At 45.5% G+C, this 22,457-nt stretch overlaps 1 protein-coding gene across 2 annotated transcripts in view; it reads right to left on the reverse strand.

Annotated features, from left to right (window-relative positions):
- The window catches only part of SEMA5A (semaphorin 5A), a 2,281,219-nt gene that overhangs the window by 302,728 nt on the left and 1,956,034 nt on the right, over nucleotides 1–22,457 (reverse strand). For both annotated transcript variants that reach the window (XM_069613729.1, XM_069613730.1), the window contains one exon: nucleotides 20,193–20,418. In XM_069613729.1, the coding sequence (XP_069469830.1) occupies nucleotides 20,193–20,418 (226 nt within the window). The remainder of the gene's footprint in view (nucleotides 1–20,192; nucleotides 20,419–22,457) is intronic.

Consider the following 22,457-nt stretch of genomic DNA (forward strand, 5'->3'; position numbering starts at 1 on the left):
TACCACTTTAAACTGGGAGGAAGGTTGATTTTCAGAAATAGAGAGGACCCTCCATCACCAGTCTGTTGTCCTACTGCTATTACTGTCACGTCTGGAATTTGGCTATTCTGGAAGTGAAATTCTACTTGGTCAGATTTTTGTTCAACCATGTGGCAGGTACAGTTTAAACTAACATGGTTGACACTCCGTTTTAATTTTATTGGTCGGCTAGTCTGGGTCCAGAGGACCTTGTTTACGCAATCTATTAGGGGTGACAACCTTCTCAGGAGGTCATTCCCTAGTAAACAAGGGGTGCCCTCTGGGGTCACAACTATGACCGGGTGTTTCAACTTGTGTCGCCCAATTTTAATGTCCAAGTCTGCTGTCCCCTCGACGGGAATTTCCTTCCCGTCAAAGTTCTGGAGTTGTCCAGGAAGAGAGGTGAGAGGAATTTGGTAATTCTCTCCCCTTCCTGCATTCAGTTCGTCAAAGGCCCTTCTGGACAGAAGGGTAGCTTGAGATCCAGTGTCCACCAGTGCCAAAATTGTACCCTGCCCCTGTACTTGTACCGGGGCATAATATCTTCCCTCCTTCTCCTCAAGGGGGCACAGATAATGTACATTTTTGGACAACTGGTGGGCTAACTTTCTGGTTTTGGACATTGCAAGAGAAGAAATTTGGGCAGAATTCTGTGGAGAGCCTTGGGAATCTGAAAGAAAAAGTTGGCAACTGGAGATCAGAGCCATTGTGGGTTCCCCTGGCTCCGGTTCCGGGCCGCCCCCCCCTTTTTGGAGGCAGTCACCAGGATGGGTTTGAACCAGGGGATTTTCTTGCTGTTGGTTCTGGGATGAGATGGTGGGCGGCGGTAGCTCAGTCTCCACATCTCCCCAGTCTGGATTTGCATCCCTAGGGACCCATTTTTCTTTGGGAGGAGTTCCCCCCTCTCTGAAGGAGAAGATCCTTTTCCCAGGATCCTCTGAGGATCCCTCTCCCTCAAATTGGAAGATCTGTACCTCCTCCTCAAACTGTGTCTGTTTGGGTCTTTTGTTTCTCCTACCACCCCTCTGCTCCTTAGGAGGCAGACTTTCAGGGGCAAGAGATTTTGTTTCCGGTTCCTGGGTTTCCAGGGGCTGTTTACAAGTGAGGAAGGAAGCTTCCTCCAAGGCTTTACACCCCCCTTCCCTTTGTGCCTCCTCCCTGGGAACCGGTGAGTTATCGGGGTGCTGCCCCGTCATTGTTCTGGGGCACCAGGTCCAGAGTTGGGTGCGTTCTGCGCCGGCACGCCCATCTGAGGGTTCTGCTGAGCCCTCAGTATGTGACCCAGATCCCGCGCCATGTTTTGAACCTGGCGCTCTAACTGGGAAACCCGCTCAGGCTGATACGGGGCCCTGTTTTCTCCCCTGGGCTGATCCCGGGAAGGGTAGCTGTCCCTCCTCTGGTAATACCCCGGGTTGGGAAGATTTGGGTACCCCTCCACCCTTGGCCTCCCCTCTCCCGGATTAGGTTGTCTCGGCTCAGGGAATTGGGGAAAGAAGGGTGGAGGATTTTGGGGCTGGAAATTGGATGGATACCTGGGGAAAAAGTTCTGCCCAGGGTTTGGAGAATTTCTGCCCTCCTGTGGGAAGTTAGGAGGGAAGTTCCCTGGGTTAGGTGCTTGGCTGGATCCCCCCCTTGGGCTGGAGGAGTCCACACATAACCCAGGATGGGTCGATTTCCCTTGTAACGGGGACTTACATAATCAGGAGAGCGAGGGACCCCATTTGTGGGGCTGCCTCCTTGGCTCCCTGTCTGTGACTGACCCGAGGACCTCCTGGGCCTAGCATTATTAGGTGCAGGTAGGTTTTTAGGCCCCCCCATCTCCAAATCCAAAACGGGGGTGACCTTTACCTCTGCCACCTTGGCAGCAGCAGGGGTGCTGTTGGCTTTGGGGTTTTTCTGGGCATTACTTTAGCTATCTACCGGTTTCTGCACCTCATAGATCCGGGTAGCCTGTTCAATGACCCAGTCTAAAGATCTTTTCTCATGAAAATCCCTCACGAGCTGGGTCATTATGTATTTGGGCAAGGCATGAAAAAATGTATTAATGAATTCTCTACTGTCTGTGCGCACCCTTCTGGTGGTCTGCGCAAAAGCACGTTTCAGTTCTTGCACAAATTCTTGTGGGGCCTGATCCTCCCCACATTGCAAATTGTAGGCTGCCTTGCGAGCCTCTTGAGGATTTCTATGAATGGAAAAATGTTTCAAGATGGCCGCCTTATAGGTGGACCATCTTAAATGATTTTGGTCCTCCAGCCCTGCAAAGAAACTGGAGTATTCCGGGGAGAAGGTCCACTTTACATATTGAATACAGCTTTGGCTGTCCTTCAAATGGAAAGTCTCCATCATTTGCTCAAACAACTCTAAGTGCTCCCAAACAGAATACTTAGCGTTCTTATGGTAAGGCGTGATGACGCTCCTGATCGCCTTAATCTGCTTTAAGGGGTCCTTAAGCAAGGCCCTTTTTGCCTTATTGGCCTTTTTGGTTCGGGTAACCCTTATCCATTCACCCTCTGACTCAGAGGCACTGCTCCCAGAGGTTCCTGTCTGCTCTTCCAGGTTTTCCCGGATTCTGCAAGCCTGGGAATGGCTGGCAGAATGTGGGGACCTGGTCTCCTGTTTCATGTGGTGCTCAGAGGAGTCCTCAGATCCCTCCTTGCTGCCAGGATTTGCTGGGTACCCCCCCACTGACCTAACTGGGCAGAGGTTTTCAGGATGCCCTTAAGGGGCCTACTCTCCTGGGGTTCCCCACTGAACTGTACTGTACTTGGGTGCCCATACCGGGATGCCCGCCCCTCCATTCCTGGGTGGTACTGCCCTATGAGCCCCATGCTTCTGGCTGGATAGTAATCTGCCATCCCTGTGGCCCTGTGCTCATGTGCGCCAGGGGACATGGGGGTGGCAGAGTCCAGGGACCGAGAGAGATAAAGGCCTCTGGTACTAGGGCTCCTGGGGTTATGCTCAGGAGTTTCTCTTTCCCAGCGAACCTCATCTCTATCCGCCCCTGCTCCCTGTTGCAATGCAAGAGCCTGTGCCTTCAGTTCCTCAGTTAAGGCCTTACTAGACTCTATCAGTCTCTCCTGCATCGCTACCTGTTGTTGGAGCCTATCATTGTGCTGGCAGAGAGCCTCATTCTCTCTCTGCGTTTCCTGATTGGTCCTGGAGCACTGGGCCAGTCTTTGCTGCAGGAGGGTTACCTCCTGAGCTGTGTCCCTATTGGCCTGCTCCTGTCTTGCCAGAGCATCCTCCACCCTCCTGGTGTGCTCTAGCAAGTCCTGGTGTTCTTTTTGGAGGTCACCCAGTCCCTGGTGGGCCAGGTGATTTTCTTCCATTTCCTTTTTTAAGTGGCAGACTTCCTGGCCTAAAGTGTCTCTTTCCTGACTGAGAGCCTGCATCTGTGCTGCCAGGTCGTCCCTCTGTCGTTGAAAGGCACCAGCTTTTTGGCGCTCCTCATCAAACTCTGCCTGGGTATCCAGGTCTTTCAGAATCAGTTTATTGCTCTCCTCTTTCTCTCTATCTAGCTGGCTTTGCAGGGTGACTAACTGCTCCGCGCATGCCCTGTTGAAATTGATCTGTTGCTCCAACTTTTTCTGGTTCTGCAGTAAGGAGTCCAAACTGTCTTGGTGCTCCTTCTGCAGGGCCAGATATCTGGTATCCTGGTCTGTCTTTTCCTGTTGTAGGATGCCCATATCCTCTTTTATTTTAATGATATATTGCCTACTATCATTTTCTGACTCCTGGCTCCTCTGCAGCCTCTGCTCAGAAGAGGCCAGATCAGATCGGGCCTTCTCTACTGCCATCTGTTGCCTATTTTCCAGATCTTGGCTTTCAGTGCATTTATCCTGCATGTCTCCCATATATAGGTACAGGTATGCTGCTATCCTGGCAATCTTATTGTGTTCATCTTTGGCTTTAGGAGCCATATATAGTTCACTCAGGGCCACATGTAATGGACCCTGATCTCTCCATAGGTCTGACCCTGTTTCAGTGACCTGTCGCGTGATGGCCTGCAACCAGGCATCCTGGCCCTGTTCAGTCCATTCACCTCTCACAAATAGTTTATGTAAGAGGTGCTCTCTGGCTATTTTCATGTCTACTAAGGTCGTCATTCTAGAGATTGGTCTCTGTCCTGACTTACAGAAGTTTGTATTTTATTTTTGCAAAACAGACCTTTTTCTTAGAGCGTTCCTTTGAGAAGTGCTTTACAGCGTAACACAGCGTGTGCTCCGACCGGATATGTGTATCTGGTCAGCTGGCACGCTGTATTAATCTGCACAAGTGATAGATCTAATCCAAACGTCCGGCACGAGCCCCCAATTTGTAAGAGGATTCAATTCAACACTACAGCTAAGTCAACGCCTAGTCTATAACACTGAATGAAAACCCTTATTGATATATCTTTATGTCCAGTTCATGCGTTCTGGATGACTACCCCTATATAACACCCCTCTCTTGGAATCCTCCTGACCCCACTGAGCCAAGAAGTAGTTCTGTTTTGCAAGTTAAAAGGTTTAATTGATAATTTAAACAATATATATATATATCACGCTTTATAATAAATTAATAATTGAATAGCACACTTAATCTGATATGATAAAGATTAACAACGGAGAATCTGGCACTAGCACACTTCTTGATAATCACTAAGGAGTTGACATGAAATGGATAAGATAGCAACAATACTTTATGGTTTCCAATGGGTGCAATGTGGAATGAAATGCAGTAAAGAAAATAACTTGATAGGATTTCAGCAAAGACAATGTAATCACTTTCTTGGACAATTCACCCCCCCCCCTTTTATGCAATTCAAGGAAATGGAAGAAAGGCACACAGTTCTCAGAAATGCAATCAAATGTGATTCAGTTCACCCAGCAACTTAGACTACAGACGTTGAAAACACAGGCCCAAATGCTTTTAAATGTGCTGGCAATATAGAAAAAAATATGCTAAAATGCTTTTAATTCCCTCTAGGAGGTTCAGGGTGAGTGAAATCAAGTTAATATTAGTCCAGGCTCACTTTGGCAAGGATCTAGGAGTAATTGGTAGGTTAAACGAATTTTTTTCAGAGGAAAACAAAAGCAGCTATCTTTTTGCAAGTGGAGAAATTTTCAAATCGCGGCAAAATGTCAAATCGCGGCTAAATTTGCGAATGCGCCGAGCGCGATTACAGAGGAACTACAATGACTATCACTATCGGTTTGAGGTCCTAGGAAAGCCTAGGATCTCAGCTTCCAGATGAAAGTTACTGCAAGTCTCTAGCACAAACGGTCACGGAGATATGAGCGATTAAATAAAGGTCGTTTTTCAGATTTGAAATTTTAAAGTTCAAAAAGACAAGTGCAGCTTGCAACTAGAAAATGACAAGTGACAGCTTTACAAATGACAGGTGACAGTTAGGAGGCAATTCTACTTAGATTAAAATAGCTTGAATTATATTATTTTAACTAAGAGATTGGTTCTGCACAGTTTGCTAGGTACTCACACTATATTCTTGAATTAACTGGGCCTTGCCACGGATCTGGTCAGGTTTTAAACTGGACTCTGGTCTCTGCACTTCACAGTGATCTGGGTCTGCTCTCTCTCTGGATTCTGAAGATTGAGGGATTTAAAGTCTGGATCTTTCTGCACAGCTTTCTCTAGAGATTGATGGAGGTAAAGTATGGATTTTCCAGCAGAGCGTCCCGCAGCAAATGGATTTGAAGGTCCCTATCTGTCCTGTCTGTCTGCTTTTATGTGTTTTCAAAATGGGTGTGTGTGTAGCATCACTAGACCCTACCCCTCTCCACTTATCATTGGCCAAGCTTTCATTTCTCCCCTGATTGGGGGAGCTAAGTTGTGTCAGAGTGATGTCATTTTACAGCCTGCAGAAAGTCCACTCCTCCTGTCAACTTACACACAAATCTAGATTTGAACCAAATACATATTTGCAGAGGTACATATTGTTTTAAAATTACACGCACCCCTCACATATCACAGGAGGTATCCGCTGTTCAAACTCTGCTCTTCCTGGGAGCTTGCATTCAGAAATGGCAATATTTTGCACTTTTTTAACTGGTTTGCGATACCGTACATTACCCCAAATTTACACACATGTGCGCAAGGAGTATGGACATTAGTTGATGAAGTGTCAGATTTTTCACATGCACACATTTTGAGTAATATCCTCTTAACTGCTAGTTTGCCCCCAGAACATCACACAAATTGGAGTTTGGGCTTGAATTGAAGGTACATTTTTTTAAATTAAGTCTCTCAAAGTTATACATTTCTGTCATTTGATTACAAAGAGTTATCAGTGTTTTTGTAAAATATATATTTTACTTTCAATTCAGTTCTCAGAGTGTTGGAGTCCGCCTCCAAGACTTGGGTGGGTCAGTCACATGTCTTCTGGCAGGCAGGCCTTTGTTGACAGTAAAACAGTAAAAATCAACATATTCCTTTCAGAGGAGAGGGGCCATTGTGTGGTCTCTGGGAAGCTGACATCAGGAGGCCAGGGAGCCACTTTGCATTTAATTAACAGAACCCTGTGATTTCCTGGCTTCTTGTGTTGAGTTCTGAAGTGTCAAGAGTTCTCAGGACAGGCAACCCCTTTGAACTTTTGATGAAATGAGACCCCTTTCTTTGCACTAGACAGTTTTGCAAGACAGCTCTCCTGTCAGAGTTTAGACCGCCAGCGCCACCCACAGGATTTTGCGGTTACTGCATCCCTCCTTGGGATTTTTTTTAGATTGATTCATTTCAGCAAGTGATATTACATGGAGTATATTGTCCATGTTCAGGACATGGCATTGGTGTGTTTCTGAAGTAAAGTAATTCTGTGCCCATGATTTTGCCATATTTGACATTCAAGAAAAATGAATTCCCCACAATTCTAGGTGGCTTTTGGCAATCAGCATTGCCATTCCCAATGGTTTCAGACTACTGTGCGGGTAGTCCAATGGTGGTTTTAGGCAGTGCCCTTCTGTGCCCATAACATCGGCAAAATGGGTGGCAGCCTATTCTTCATGCCCTTCCCTGGGCATCTTCTGGGAAGTTCTGGCCATCATGATGTTTTCAACGCCAGTACTGCCCAGTTTTTGAGGTAGGGCTCGGATGCATGGGTAAAAACATCCCACAATATACAGAGATCTGAATGGGATAGGATACATATTAGAGGCACCCGCAAGGGTTAAGTACCGCCTCTAGATTTAATTCCCAATCACTTGCGATTTTGCAATATGCACTTTATACTATGCACTTTATTGATAGCACTCAGCACTTTATCAAACAACCGTTTTTCAATGTTTACAAAGCATGCAGCACTTTATTATCTATAAAACACCTGCATATCTCAATTTTGATGTCTGCAACATATATGTTGTAAAACAATTTTTTGAGAGCACACTTCAGTCCATGTTGAGACAATGTGTCGGCCCACTTGGGCCGAACTTAACAAATCCAGCACAATAGAAAACGGTGTACGATCGTCTTACCTAATTTTATTGACATTGGCAAATACCAAGATGAAACCACATGATTTAATATCAGTGATTCAATATCAGTAATCTCAGGCTTTCTGTCCACCCCTTACCCACTTGGGACATTTGGTTTGATCAAACAAACATGTTTCGAACCGCTACACTGTTTATGAAAATGAAAATGCCGTGTCTCTTATAAATGCACTGAGATGTGTTGTTATGTAGGTTCCAACATGGCTGCATTTTTGTCTACTACTTGTTACCTTATTTCAGTGCAAAACATTGAAAAAGGACTCATACACTTGTCTATATAATACCACAGTCCTCTCTCTATGTCACTTACCTGACGAAGCCCGAGTAGGGTGAAACGCGTCGTTCCTTTCTTGCACCTAAAACCGTTGCTGCCTCCTTTGTCCATGTATCTTAAACAATAAAGGACACTTTGACTGCACGGAACACAAGTCTGTGTGTGGATTTATTGAAGACATCCAGCCTTTCGCTTTGATCACAGCCGGAGTGCCGATGTAACCCGGATTGGTTTCCAGTCCTTTTTTCTACATATATATATATATATATATATATATATATATATATATATATATATATATATATATATATATATACATATATATATATATATATAACCGGCCAGTTCACAGAACGACCACAACAGTAACCATCATAATCACTATATGCGCTTAGGTACAAGTATATATCTACATATCTTTACACATATCTACACATATATAAACACCAATATATGGTCATTTCCCCTGGACAAGGTTTACCTTTATGAAACAGATGGCGCAAGTCTGCTCTTCCCATCTGCACATCGTCCGCATGTTGCCGTTCAAGGCAGTAATGGCGGGTAAACGTGTGTGGCACCGACCAGGACGCCGCTTGGTAAATGTCTGTCAGCGGAATCCCTGCCCACAGCGCCGCCGAGGATGAAGTTGATCTCGTGGAATAAGCTCTCGGACGACCTTCTAGCGGTTTTCCCGCCTTGGAGTGACAAAAAGCAATCGTCGACGAGACCCATCTAGCTAGTCCTTGTTTTGAGATTGCCTTTCCTCTTGTCGATGGACCATAAGCCACAAACAGTTGTTGAATAGTCCTAATTTGCTGAGACCGATTAAGGTAGAATTTCAGAGCTCTCTTCACGTCCAAAGTATGGAGGGCCTTTTCCGTAGCCGATGAAGGAGTTGCGAAAAAGGTAGGTAGAACAATTGACGAATGTTTATGATAAACAGTAGGAACTTTTGGAATAAAATGAGGATTAGTCGACAGCACCACTTTGTCCTTAAAGAACCTCAAGTACGGCGGATCTATGACCAATGCTTGTATCTCCGAGAGCCGTCGAGCTGACGTAATAGCTATTAGAAAAGCTAACTTCCACAATAAGAACTTCATACACGAGGAGGCCATCGGTTCAAAGGGAGCTTTCATTAGCCCTGCTAACACCAAGTTAAGACTCCATGTTGGTGGAAAGCGCTTAATCGGCGGGAATGTACGGAATAGACCCCTCATGAAGTGCTTTATAAGCCTATCACTAAAGAAGGAAGACGACTGCCTTTTCCTCGTGAACCTTGAGATGGCCGCCAGGTGTACCTTTATCGACAAAAAAGACATTCCGCTCTTCGCCAAATGCAGCAGATATGGGAGAAGTTGTTCCGGAGTTATGTTCAAGGGGTGCACTCCCGGCTGACTTTGACACCACCCACAGAAATCCTCCACTTGCATGCATACGACGTGTTCGTGGAGGGGGCCCGTGCGGCCTGCAGGATTCTCCGACAATCCGATGAAATACTCAGGGTACCAAACTCCGAAAAGTCAGGAGCCAAGCTGTGAGATTGAGACTGTCCGGGTCGTGATGCCACACTGCACCCTTTGTCCCGGCACAGGAGGTTTAATGCTTTCCGAAATGTTATTGGCTGCTCTATTGACAGTTGAAGCAGGCCGGAAAACCAAGCCTGCCTTGGCCAATATGGAGCCACTAGGATGAATCGACACCTGTATCTGTGAATCCATTGCAGGGTTCTCCGTATGAGAGGAAACGGGGGAAAGGCATAGAGAAACTTGTCCATCCACGGGAAGGAGAACGCCTACTCCAGCGAGCCCCACTGTGGCCATCTGCTGGCGTACAGTTCGCACTTCTTGTTCTCCTTTGTTGCAAAGAGATCCAGAGGAGGTTGCCCCCACTTCTTGAAGATCTTTGATAACTGAAGACTGTCTATCTCCCATTCGTGTATTTGGTCCATTTTCCTGCTGAGGAAGTCTGCTTGCTTCTTCCTTACTCCAGGGAGATGGTGAGCTACGATGGTTATATCGTGCTTCAGAGCCCATCGCCATACTTTCTGAGCCTCGGTGGAAAGGGTTCTGGACCGCGTGCCTCCTTGTTTTATCAAGTAAAACATTGCTGTCGTGTTGTCTGTCAATATTCTCACTACCGAGTCCTTTATATGTGGTAGGAAAGATTTCAGGGCCCAGCGCACTACCCTCAACTCCAGAACGTTGATGTGCAGGAACGACTCCCTCAGAAACCATCTACCTTGCGTCTGGAGAGTGCCCATATGTGCTCCCCAGCCCGTCAGCGACGCGTCCGTCACTATGGTCACGCGAAATTCCGGTTCCTGCAGGGGTACCCCCCTGGATAGGTTCTGAAAGCTCTGCCACCATCGAAGTTTGTCCGACCAGAGTCCCTGGGTCTGGGTCCACCGGTCTGCCAGGAACTCCTGATTTGGCCTCATGAAAAGGCGGCAGTTGTTCGCCAGAGGAATGCACGACACCATAGCGCCCAGTATCGACATATATTTCCTCACCGATACTCTGGTATTGATACTCCACTAACGTGCTAGCTGATTGAGTCTGTGGATTCTTTCGACGGATGGCCTCACCAACCCTGACTGAGTTTCGAACTGTGCGCCCAAGAACACTAAGCTTCTCAACGGAGTCAATAAAGACTTCTCGAAGTTTACTGCAAATCCCAGCCGTCGTAAAAGTTGCATGATGGCTTGCAAACTTGTTTGAGTTGCCATAGGGGAGGATCCCCTTACCAACCAGTCGTCGAGATACGGGTACACGTGATGGCCTTGCTTTCTCAACCATGCTGCAACTGGAGCTAAACATTTCGTGAACGTCCTGGGCGAGGATTTTAGTCCAAAAGGAAGCACTGTGAACTGGTAGTGAGTCCGTCCTACCACAAACCTTAGGAACTTCCAGTGTCGTTGACGCATTGGTATGTGGAAGTACGCGTCTTGAAGTTCCAGCGATGCTAGACAATCCCCTTCTTGGACAGACCGGACACTTCCTGGAGTGTGAGCATCTTGAATTTTAGACTTTTCAATGTTTTGTTGAGGTTGCGAAGGTCGAGACTGGGACGCCATTTTCCGTTTGGCTTTTTCACTACGAAGTATCGGGAATAAACCCTTTGACCCCTCTGCGATGCAGGAACCAATTCTATAGCCCCTTTTTGTAGCATAAGCACCACCTCCTGTTGCAACACGCTCAGGTGGGGTTGAGCCAAAAACGCTGGAGGAACATGCAGAGGGTTGCTTTTGAATTGCAGGGAATGCCCAAACCTTACAGTGTCCAGCACCCACTGATCCGTGGTTATTTGCTCCCATTCGTCGACACAATGTGATACCCTGCCCCCCAGGACGTTCTGACGCCCGTCACTGCTGGTCTTTGGCCTGCTTATCTCTCGATGACGATGAGTAGTCCATCCTCTTCCTGGATGTCTGGCAGTCTCGGCCTCATTTTGCGGCTTGAGAAGCCCGTCTGTAGCCCTGCGAGGAGTACAGGGCCTATTGAAAGTCCTGTCCCTTGATGTTGAGAATCGGGAGTTCCCTGATGCTCCCCTAAAGGGTCGAAAAGAACGAAAATTCCTTCCACTCTGGAGGGCACCCAAAGAACGCACCGTGTCAGAGTCCTCCTTCATGCCCTTTAAGGCCTCATCCACCTTTTCGCCGAACAGAAGGTCTCCCTCAAAGGGCATATCCAGCACCTTGTATTGCACCTCAGGTCTAAAGTTGGTGCATTTAAGCCACGCTTGTCTCCGTAGAACCACCCCGTTGTTGACTTGCTTAAATCCTGATTCTGCAAGGTCCACAGCGATGTTTATAGAGTGATTTGAGGCCTCTTCACCCTCTTGGATGAGTAACATTGCTGCTTTCCTGTGTTCTTCTGGGAGATGTTCTAGTATGGGTGCCAACCGGTGCCACATCTCTCTATCATACCTAGCCATTATAGCCAGAGAGTTGGCCGCCTTCACCGTTGTTGCACCCACCGACAACAACTTCTTTCCATAGGCATCTTGTCTCCTGGCCTCGTTCTCCGGAGGAGTCGTGCATTTGTGCTGGGACCTTGCTTTTCTCGTCGCAGCCGCTGACACCACCGACTCTGGGGTTGGTTGGGAGGACAGACATTTGGGGGTGGATTCTGGAGCCTTAAATTTCTTCTCTAGCCTACCTTTTATTGCGGGCTCCGAGAAAGGATGACGCATCGTCTGTAAACCCTCCTGCCACACATGATCCAGGATGGGTACTGCGAACACCGACCTCCTTCTCATGTGTCGAATAGAAAACAGTCTTTTTTCACTTTGTCTTGGGCGTAATCCGAATTCGGTACACGCTTTGCTCATCATAGCATGGAATGACCCAATGTCGTCCGGGGGAGACGGCTGAGCTGGGCTCCTTGGGGCATTGAATTCTGCCTCCTACTCCCAGGTTGGATCCCTAGAGGGGGATAATGACACATCCGATAAGGACCTTCTGTCTGAGTCTGAGTCCAGCGGCTCTCCTTCCTCCGGGCTTGCACCTGTGAGGTCCTCACGTGCCGGTACAGCCGTTGACATCGTCGGAGTTGGCCGACGGGAAGGGCCAGGTTCATCGACGGTCGATATGGTCGGAGCTGCCACTTGAGCCAATTTCTCGTCCAATTTCTTTAACAAGGTCTGCAACGTGGATAGAACTTCCAGTGATAGAACCGACTGCGGGTTAAGAAGAGGGGTTGTAACCGGGATATTAGTCCAGCTGAATCGAGTCAGTTTGCTAACCCCTTGTAACCTCAGCTCTGCAGGCCCAGCTATCCTCTCACACTCTTCGTCCACAGAGGACACAGACAAGGCCGCCTCCTGTTGCAGCAAGGATTCCGGTAAAACCGGGTCGAATACCTCCGGTCGCCAGGCCTCCTGCGGGATCTCCGTTGACGAAGCTAAAGTTGGGCCAGCCGTCGTTGTAGCCACCACCTGCGGCATAACAATAGACGAAGCCAAATGCGTCATTGGTAGTGAGGGAGTCGACGATCGCTCTGCCATCGACGACAGTGTTATCTGCGCAGCTCCCTGAGGCGTTACCGCCTTTTTTGAACTTGACCTGTGCTTCTCAGACTCTCGACTCGAGGATGATCTACGGTGACCCCCTGAGGAGGATCTCGACTTCTCCTTTTTCTCCTTTTTTGATGATGACGATGATGATGTTTTCTTCAGTGAAGATTCCCTTGCGAAATGATTTCCTGAAGATCCCTTCTTCGCAGGGCGTGGTTTCTTCACCGGGGGTTCAGCCGATGCCGAACGGCAGGGGGCCCCTGAGGATTTTGATGCCGAGGCCACGCTGCACGTGGGGCCTACCTCCGAAGGCGGGTACGCACCCGCTCTATCACTCAACCAGGCCACCAACCGCTGACTCCGGTCTTTAAGAGTCTTTTGGGAGAAGCCCTTACATATGTCGCACTTATCTGCCGAGTGGTGAGGGTGTAGACAATATATGCAGTCCATATGTCCATCCCCCTCATACACTTTTTTCAGCCCCCATGTAGCACACGGGCGGAACAGAGCTTTTCCAGACATCAGGAAAAAACCACAACAAACAACCTTGACAAAATAGTAGATGACGCGAGGTGATCCCACTACTTTGGAAGATGGTTGAAATCTAAAGGGAGCTGCGGGGGCGGGGCATTTATACCGCCACGTCCTATTGGGGCATGCGTGAGCAGCCCAAAAACGACATGGATAGGACACAGAAGTGTCGAAGTTTTCCTATGGAAAAATGGCTTTATAAGTGTACCGAGGGTTCCCAGTCTGACGACGGGGAATATTCTAAGCATGTGAATCCATGAAAGATCCAATGATGGAGAAATGCTCTACCCGTAACTGGATTCCCAACCCAACCCCATATCCCCAACTTCAGATGGTGTCTTCTTTCCCACTCCCAATGATGTCATTGCTATTGCTGTTACTATTAGTATTGTTATTTATATATTGCTCACGGCCAGGCCATCTAAGCGTTGTCGTTCAAAACAATAGCAGGGACTACATTAACAGAGGAGTTTTGAGTCTCTTTTTGAAGTCCAGAGCGAACATTATTAGCATTGTCATGGGGGAGCTAATTCCAAAGTTTGATGGCATCCAGCGTTTTGAGATCTTTCATTGGCTGCTTCTCCATGTAATATTGCGGGAATCACTTGCATCAAGAAAAACGAAAATGGTGGCTTTTCATTTCTGTAAATCCCCTCTGCTGCAAAGCACCACATCCAATATTAAGCACCACATCCAATATTTATAAAGGTTTTAAGGAAGAGGGGGCATCCCAAAAAGTGCTCAGTTGATTTACCCCAAACTAGTCAAGGAAAATAAGTCATTGCTTTGAGCCCAAACATTTTCATTTTTGGTCCAAATCTGCCCAGCGGTTTTCATGCTATGGCTGTTCAAAAACAACACTTTTTCTCTATAAGAAAATGAATGGGAGTAGGCTGAAAACTGCGGTTTTATGTTTTCTTAATAACTTTTTCATTTTATAACAAATTATTCCTTACATTTCCAGTTTGCGGAGGCCTTTGACAACCTTTTTGTTTAGACAGAAAGCCATGGCCAGTTGCACAATAGACATCCGGGACTCCCATCCATGCAATAATCAGCACGGACCCTGCTTAGCTTCAAAGCAAGGTAGCAGTTACAAGAACACTTAGAGCAACATGGCTTGAGGCCCCTTCTCACGTTGAAGCTAAGCAGGGTCAGTCTGGTTACTGCATGAATAGGAAACAGTCCACATTCCCAGCTGCTGTGTGTTTTCTTGATTTTATATATCTCATAGCACAAAGAAAATACACATCATCCACATTGCTTTTTTTTTTACCGTGCTACTTTGAAAGTATTGCACTTTGTTGAATTGCATTCTGGTATTTGTAGATTCCCAGTCAAGATGGGGGGAATAACAAATGTCAAACACAGTTCTATAGTTAAGCGATATGCCCCGAGCCACGGGAGCAGTACCGAGTCAGGTAATGCCCCAGGGCCCATAGTTATACTTAACGAAGGGCCCGGGGCATTACCAGACTCAGTAATGCCCCCACGGCGAGGGGCATTTTGCTATTAGTACCCTGACCGCAATACCGGGGTATTAATAGCATTCTTTTCTGTTCTGAAATGCTGCAGCATTTTGGAATAGAAAAGAAAGAAAAAAAAGTCAAAGGAAATGGCCGCCAGAAAAGGGAAAATTGAGTCCGTTTCACTTTCCATGGTGGCCATCGGGAGAAGACGCGCTGGGAACAGAAGTGTTCACAGCGTGTTTGCTTCCGAAAAAAGGAGAAATCAGAAGGTAAGTGCGGTTGGGAAGATGGTGAGCGTGGGGAAGGAGGAGGAAATGAAAAAAAACCAAACATACCTGAATCCCCAGGAGGGGGGGGAGTGGGGAGGACGATGGCGGCCTCCAGCCGTATGGAGGCTCGGAGCAGGGATGGCCCCGCTTCGAGCCTCCTCATTGGCTGAGGGGCTGCCATGCCCCCCACCGGGAACAAAGGAGTGGAATCCCGGCCAAGGGATTCCTGGCCGGTTAAAGCCCTGGCGAGGGTCAATCAGAATGTTTTTTACATTCTGATTCACCCTCGCTGGGATTCTAATGATGTATATATTGAAGTGACACTATGGTATGTGTACTTTTCAAGTTATCTTTATAAAGCAGAGTACTGTTGAAAACCAGATATAGGGTAAAGAGGGGAAATGATGAGAGGGCAAGTAAGTCATGAGTATTTCGCCGATGATGTGGCAAGATAGTTTGCAATCCCTGACACTGGTTCAGTTATTTGCCCCTGATTGTGACTGCTTTTCAGGGCACAAGTAAAGGACACATGTGAGTGGACTGAGCAACTTTATCTCCGAGGGCGGACCGACACCTTGTTTTCTTTTAGATTGTCAAGCTTGCTCAAGTATTTGGCTACCTGGATTTTACTCAAGTTGTCATGTTCTCAATGCAGACGCTTACCCACAAAAACACAAGGACTTGTTTCATATTGGGATTTTGTTTTCCAGGGAATATTTCACGACAGATTGATGGGTTTAAAAGGTGAGCACCTTTTGTACTGTGCCAGCATATTTATTAGAACAGTTCCTCTCTCAGGTTATTTTTCTGATGTTCATTACTAGTTTGCAATCCCTGACACTGGTTCAGTTATTTGCCCCTGATTGTGACTGCTTTTCAGGGCACAAGTAAAGGACACATGTGAGTGGACTGAGCAACTTTATTTCCGAGGGCGGACCGACACCTTGTTTTTTTTTTAGATTGTCAAGCTTGCTCAAGTATTTGGCTACCTGAATTTTACTCAAGTTGTCATGTTCTCAATGCAGACGCTTACCCACAAAACCACAAGGACTTGTTTCATATTGGGATTTTGTTTTCCAGGGAATATTTCACGACAGATTGATGGGTTTAAAAGGTGAGCACCTTTTGTACTGTGCCAGCATATTTATTAGAACAGTTCCTCTCTCAGATTATTTTTCTGATGTTCAGTACTATTTTTTAGAGTCCAATGCTATTTTGTCTTGCACAATTTCTTCTAAGGGCCAGGTCAATTGAACTACATTTGTTTATTTCACTTTAAGATTTATGTTGACTTACTGTGCATATATTCATGGGTGCCAGCTTTTGATTTTCGCTATGGGGCAAACGTACCTGGACATATGTTATTGCAGCCCGTCATTTGTTTACCCTTTCTGTGCTGCTTAAATGCGGTTAGATGGGGTCGCGCGATGTATCACGACAGCCACCAAGAGACCGACCATAAGGCAATGTGCTTGTAGCACGCTGCTTAACCAAAATGTGTGATCCATGGCAAATAATTCAATCTGCCTGTGCATTGCCTAAAGAAATTGTGAGTTCTCAAAGCCTGCAATATTATAACATAACAATACCTCTGTCAAAACAGTTCAAAATCAGTTTATGATTGATGAACGTCTTTGAGCCATGGGATGCAAGTGTTTTAAAATATAGAGTGGCCGGCAATGACCGAAGGCCATGGCTAGTGGTTTGGTAGTGTTCTAAAATAGACAATGGGCATTGCCGAAGGCCATGGCTAGTGGTCTCGTAGTGTTTTAAAATTGACAAAATCTATGGAACAACAAAACCCTTGAAATTCAAGGAAAAAACTATAGTTGCACTGACAAGACAGTGAAAACTTAATGCAACAAACCCCTGAAATTCAGCTAACGCGACCTTAACTACATGCCCACTGTTCTGCAGCCTATGACCACAATGATGACATCACAGGTGGCATCACTGTTGACATCACTGGTGACATCACTAATGACATTATCTATGATATCACTGATGGCATCACTGATGACATTGCTAATATCATCATATATGACATCAATGATTATTTAACTAATGGCATCAGACATAAGATCACTCTATGTATTTGCCCACATTTACACCACCTGTACATTTCTACATATGTGATATTAGCATTTTAGAATAGTTCATAACAATGAGTACAGTAAACAGCTACACACACATCATATCACTACTTGTAAAGCTTTCCTTTGTAGTACTTTGGTAAAAGATGATGTCTGAAATATAAATAGTACACTGCTTAGAATGTTTCTGTTTGCGTCACAAATATTTAAGACATGTTCACTATAATGTAATCTGTGTGTACATTTACAAAAAGAATTAGTAGAAATAAATAGAAAGTGACACATGTTGCACCCTAATGATTTACTATGCTTTAAAATAAACATAGGTAAATACTCAATTGTTTTATTGTAAGAAAAATGTCTATACGTATTATTTTCCAAATGACATGAGAAGTGCTTTAAAAAAAGAAGAACTATTTATTAGGATATAATTTAAGATGTCCATACATGGGTATTGAAAAAAAGCCCATACGCACCCTAATGAAATCCCAAACAACTTCACTGATGATATCAAATATGATATAACATATGGCATCACGAGTGACATCACTGGTACAGCAGATCACACGTGCAAGAAAGAGAAATGTAATATTTGAAAAGCATATTTCTGCATATAAGTATGGACTCGGGTACAAAACTTGGTTGGTGCCATTGCCATAATTTCCAGAATTTCTTCATGCCATAACAGTAATTACTACATGTGATAATTCAAGGAAAAATCAGCCAAGCTCATGATGGGCCCCTTACATCCAACCATGTGAGATGTGTGGTTTATGCTGGAATAAAATGCGCCCAACCCACCCATTAGAAGTGCATGCTACTCAGATTGCCCTATTCGGTCCCATTGTGCCGATTCACAAAAGTCCAATTACCTTTAATGAATTGGGAATTTATTTCGTAAGAGTAAATCACATATCTAAAGGGGGTGTGCAGTTATTTGGACTGCTCAAGTGAAGTGAGTGTCAGTGTGTATTGCGTATTTCAAACCTTTCAAGGACTGGTTGATAGTGTGTGGCATTTGGACAGACAGCAAGACGGCCTGCTTCAGTATTTGGCATCCAAGCAGAAGTTAGTTTGTATAGCCACGAGGTAATGTGTGTGGGGTATGCCTTATTTGGGGCTTGAGGGGTGGCATGAAAAGGTGCAGCACTATGGGCCTGTACATTGCACAGTACATCCAAAGAATACACGTGTTTTGATGTTAAGAACTAAAACGGTTGATCGGAAGAAAACACTTTCCAACAAATTACAATTGATAGGCGCTTTTTTCATGTTTGTCTTTTGCGTTGGCTGGTCTTCATTTGGCTTGCAATGTGGATGTACTCATTCGGTGCATCCAAACGCACATTTTTCAGATATCAGCGACAGAGAAAGGCTCTCTGAAATGCTTTTAAATGAAAATGCATTTGCAAAACAAACAGCTATGCTTGGAGACGCGGGTAATTACTCATCACTTAAGTGCCTGTGGGACTGGCTGCTTTTCCTTTACACCGACACCATTCCTGCTGCTTCAGTGCATAGCTCCACTTAACAGTCATGCGCAAACTATTAAATATGGCACTGTATAGGCAATAGGACAGACACATGCTGGGACATGGGCGGCTAGACTCAGAGATGTGCTGTTATCTTCGTCTTCGCATCTTCACTGACAACTTAATTATCTGTGTGCTACGCTGCAACTTACCACATTTAAAAGCCCTAGACTCACTTTGACAGGCGTGCATATATAGTTCCTTTCCTGAGTTGACATCCAATAATTGGCGGGTTTTGGAGGCTCTTCTATCCTTGCCATAATGTCTACAAGGCGGCACAGTGTTGGGCGACAAGATGGCTGAAAGCTCACGCTGCCCCTCATAACACAAGGGCCAAGCGATAATACTGACACCGCGCCGAGCACGACATGTAGCATAGCTAGATACCGGGTGTGCAGTGGATTTTGCACTCAAGCAGAACCTATTCATATAGCTAAGAGGAATTCATGTGTGAGAAGATTCCTTTGTTAAGGGCTGTAGGGTGGCATGGAAGTGTACAGCACTAAGGACATTTAGATGCCATAGGAGCTTCAAAGAATAACATACTTTTTAACCGATCTACATTTGATGTGGTGTTTTTCTTTTTTGAAATGTGTATGTGACTAGCCTTTATTTGGCCTGCAATGTGGATGTCGCATGCACAAAGGGTGCAGCCAAATGCACAGTGTCAAATGCTTTTAAATGGATACTCATTTTCAAAACAAACAGCTATGCTTGGAGACGCTGGTAATTACTCATTGGGCCTCATTACAAGGTTGCCGGTCCGGATACAACGGTACCGGTAGGCTTACCGGTATCGTTGTATCTGCACCGGCAAACGAAGAGTTGTGCCGCAGGTGCGTTCATTCCGCCAGGTCTGACTTGGAGGAATGAAAGGAACCCGCGAGCACCGCAAGCCTGTAGCACCGGCACAGTAATGAACCCTGCCGGTGCTACAGGCATCCCCATTCCCATTGAGACTTATGGGGCTGAAATGAGAATCTACCGGCTCTGGCACCCGCAAAAGGGCAATTACCGGGTCCGGCGGCTCGAGAATACCCCAGCAATTGCCCATTCGCGGATGCCGGATTTTCTTGCCGGTTTGGAGGTAGCCTTGCCGGTTTTACCAGCAAGGCTACCTCTAACCTTGTAATGAGGCCCATGGCTTGGGTGACTCTTGTACCTGCTGCTTTTCCTTTACATAGACACTAGTACTGATGTGTCAGTGCATAGTTCCTCTCAATGGTACTGAGCAAAATATGAAATATGGCACTGCATAGGCAAGAGGACAGGCACATCTTTGGACAGGTGGGACAATGGGCAGCCAGGCCCAGAAATGTGTTGTTATCTTCCTCTTTGCCTCTACACTGATTTGAGGCAATGATTATATTCTTGGCACATTCTTTACAAGGCACAGTGTGGTGCTGCAGAAAGATGGCTCAAATCTCACAATACCACAAATAGAACAAGGGACAAGTGATGCTGCTTACCACAGTGCCACTGTGTACATGCTCTGCCTTCTCTTACCATCAGTTGAGCATCCACTGGTGCCATCGCTAGAGCAGTAACGCATTTCTATCCGTTGCCGTCCAACCTCCAGGAGATTGGGGTCCGGCAGGCGAGCCTTGCATGTGTACCGGAAACGCTGCTCATAGTGTCCCCCATTGTCTGAGATGTTGACCGGGGTCCAGGGTGTCCAAGGCGTTGTCTTTTTCAACTCCAGGCAGGGATTAGTGTTACAAATCTGGTACTCCTGGAAGAAATCATTGATCACTTTTAAATATGAGAACATTACAGGAATCAAGCTTCAGAATCTATGTATACACTGCTATAACAAGTGTCTTCATGACCTGCCCCCCACCACCTGGTCCAAAGAATCTCCAAACCCCCTTCTTCCAGGCCAGCCAGAACGCCTTACGCTAACATGATTACTGTTCCCAAAACTAGCAGAACTCGTGTTGGCGGCAGCAGTTTCCTAACACAGGCAGCCTACAACTGGAATGCCCTCCCTCTACACATCAGGCTAATTGATTCTTATGCAGCCTTTCGCAAGGCTATAAAAACTAGGCTTTTTGTCTGATATTGTTTGTATTTATCCAGCATTTCAGCAAGCAACCTGTGTTTCACCTCAGTTGTATAACCATAATCAAGCCTTCTTAAGCTCCTCTTTTAGCGCCTCGATGCCTGAGAGCTGTAGTGCACTCTATAAATCTAAATAAATAAATAACACATCCTATGGCATTTAAGTAACCACTAAACTGTCTTAATGCAGTACAGTTGTGCACAGATTTGACACAATTTTGAAAACCAACCTGAAAACTAAATGTGAGTGAAAGTTGAATGCATTGAAAATGTTGACATGTTTCACTGTTGTTGATTACATGTATAGTAATGAAGGTGCCCTTGCATAGCACCTCTTGCTGGATTCCTCACACTTCTAAGTGCTGTAATAACGTGTGCTATTATTACAGGTGAGGAATGTATCCACCTCAGAATGGTGAAAGGCTAAGTCAGGTCTGCCACAATGTTCATGTGATTTCATTAATAATTATACAAATACGGTAAATTTTCCCTAATACCAGCAATCCAGTTTTACAGACAAAAGGTGGTACCAGCTTTGATCTACGGAATGGACGTAGCGCTCAACATGCACGACTCCATCTGGCCAAAACTAGAGGGATACCTCTGGAAAGCAGTTTTGGGATTGCCAAAATCGGCATCTATTGCAGCTATACGACGAGAACTTGGCTTATTATCTTTGTCAGCATCCTTAGAACAAAGCCAAATGAGAGCACTAAGGAAAATCATTGACCTGGACTCGCTGCCAATATACAAATCGATTCGAGAAGAACTTAAGATGGGGCGCTGTAAAGCATTGACCCTTTGGGAAAAGAAACTAACTTTAAAACTAAAAGCACTCGCCTGCACCCGCGAGGACTTAATCCAAAACCCAGAAAAAATTAAAAGCAAAGTAGCACATGAGGACTGGATCACCACATGTAATCTGGCAACGGCAAACAAACTGCTTTACCTGCTTTACCACCTTCCACCTACCACCAACAAACTAAACCTTCCGTTGAACTATTGCATCAAATTTCCAAGCAAAAATCTCCGAAAAATGTTCATGCGAACAAGACTAAACCTGATACAAACACAAGAAATCCGAGCTATCCGTACTCAATCAGCAAATAAAACCTGCAGACTATGTCTAAACCCAGACATCACAGAAACATCAAGACATTTGATCTTAAATTGTCCTAAAACCGCCCACCTCCGAACGGCATTTTTGCTACCGCTACTTCAGGACTCTACTCTTAGAGAAGAACAGACTTGGTGGTGTAGATTGATCGCCGGGGAAAAAACAAAATGGGTTATAGTGGCAGTCAAGATTCTCGAAGCTGCCTTAAAACAAACCACAGAACTTTGATCCAAACAACGAACTTAGCCAAGATTAAAACCGGCGAAACTGCCTCAACAGATCCCAGAAAAAAAACGCTGATCTCCTTTTTTTTATACCTTGTAAAAATCAATTCTTTTTGGTTAAAATCAAGTAAATAAATAAAAAAAAAAATATATACTAATTTGGTACTTTTTAAATGTGTCAGACAACTAATAACCCATGCCATTTGTGTCTTGATACCTGAAAAGTGGTGTTTAGGATGATCTCCACTGACAATTAAACTAATGCTGTAAGATTATTAGAAAGAGTTGCTAACAAATAAGCAATTTGCAAGTTAATTAACACTCAGCAGAATTATAGTAAAGGATTCTTTTAAAAATATGTATTTACCA

Source organism: Ambystoma mexicanum, chromosome 5p (genome assembly GCF_040938575.1).
Source record: "Ambystoma mexicanum isolate Mex_15411 chromosome 5p, UKY_AmexF1_1, whole genome shotgun sequence".
NCBI lineage: Eukaryota > Metazoa > Chordata > Amphibia > Caudata > Ambystomatidae > Ambystoma > Ambystoma mexicanum.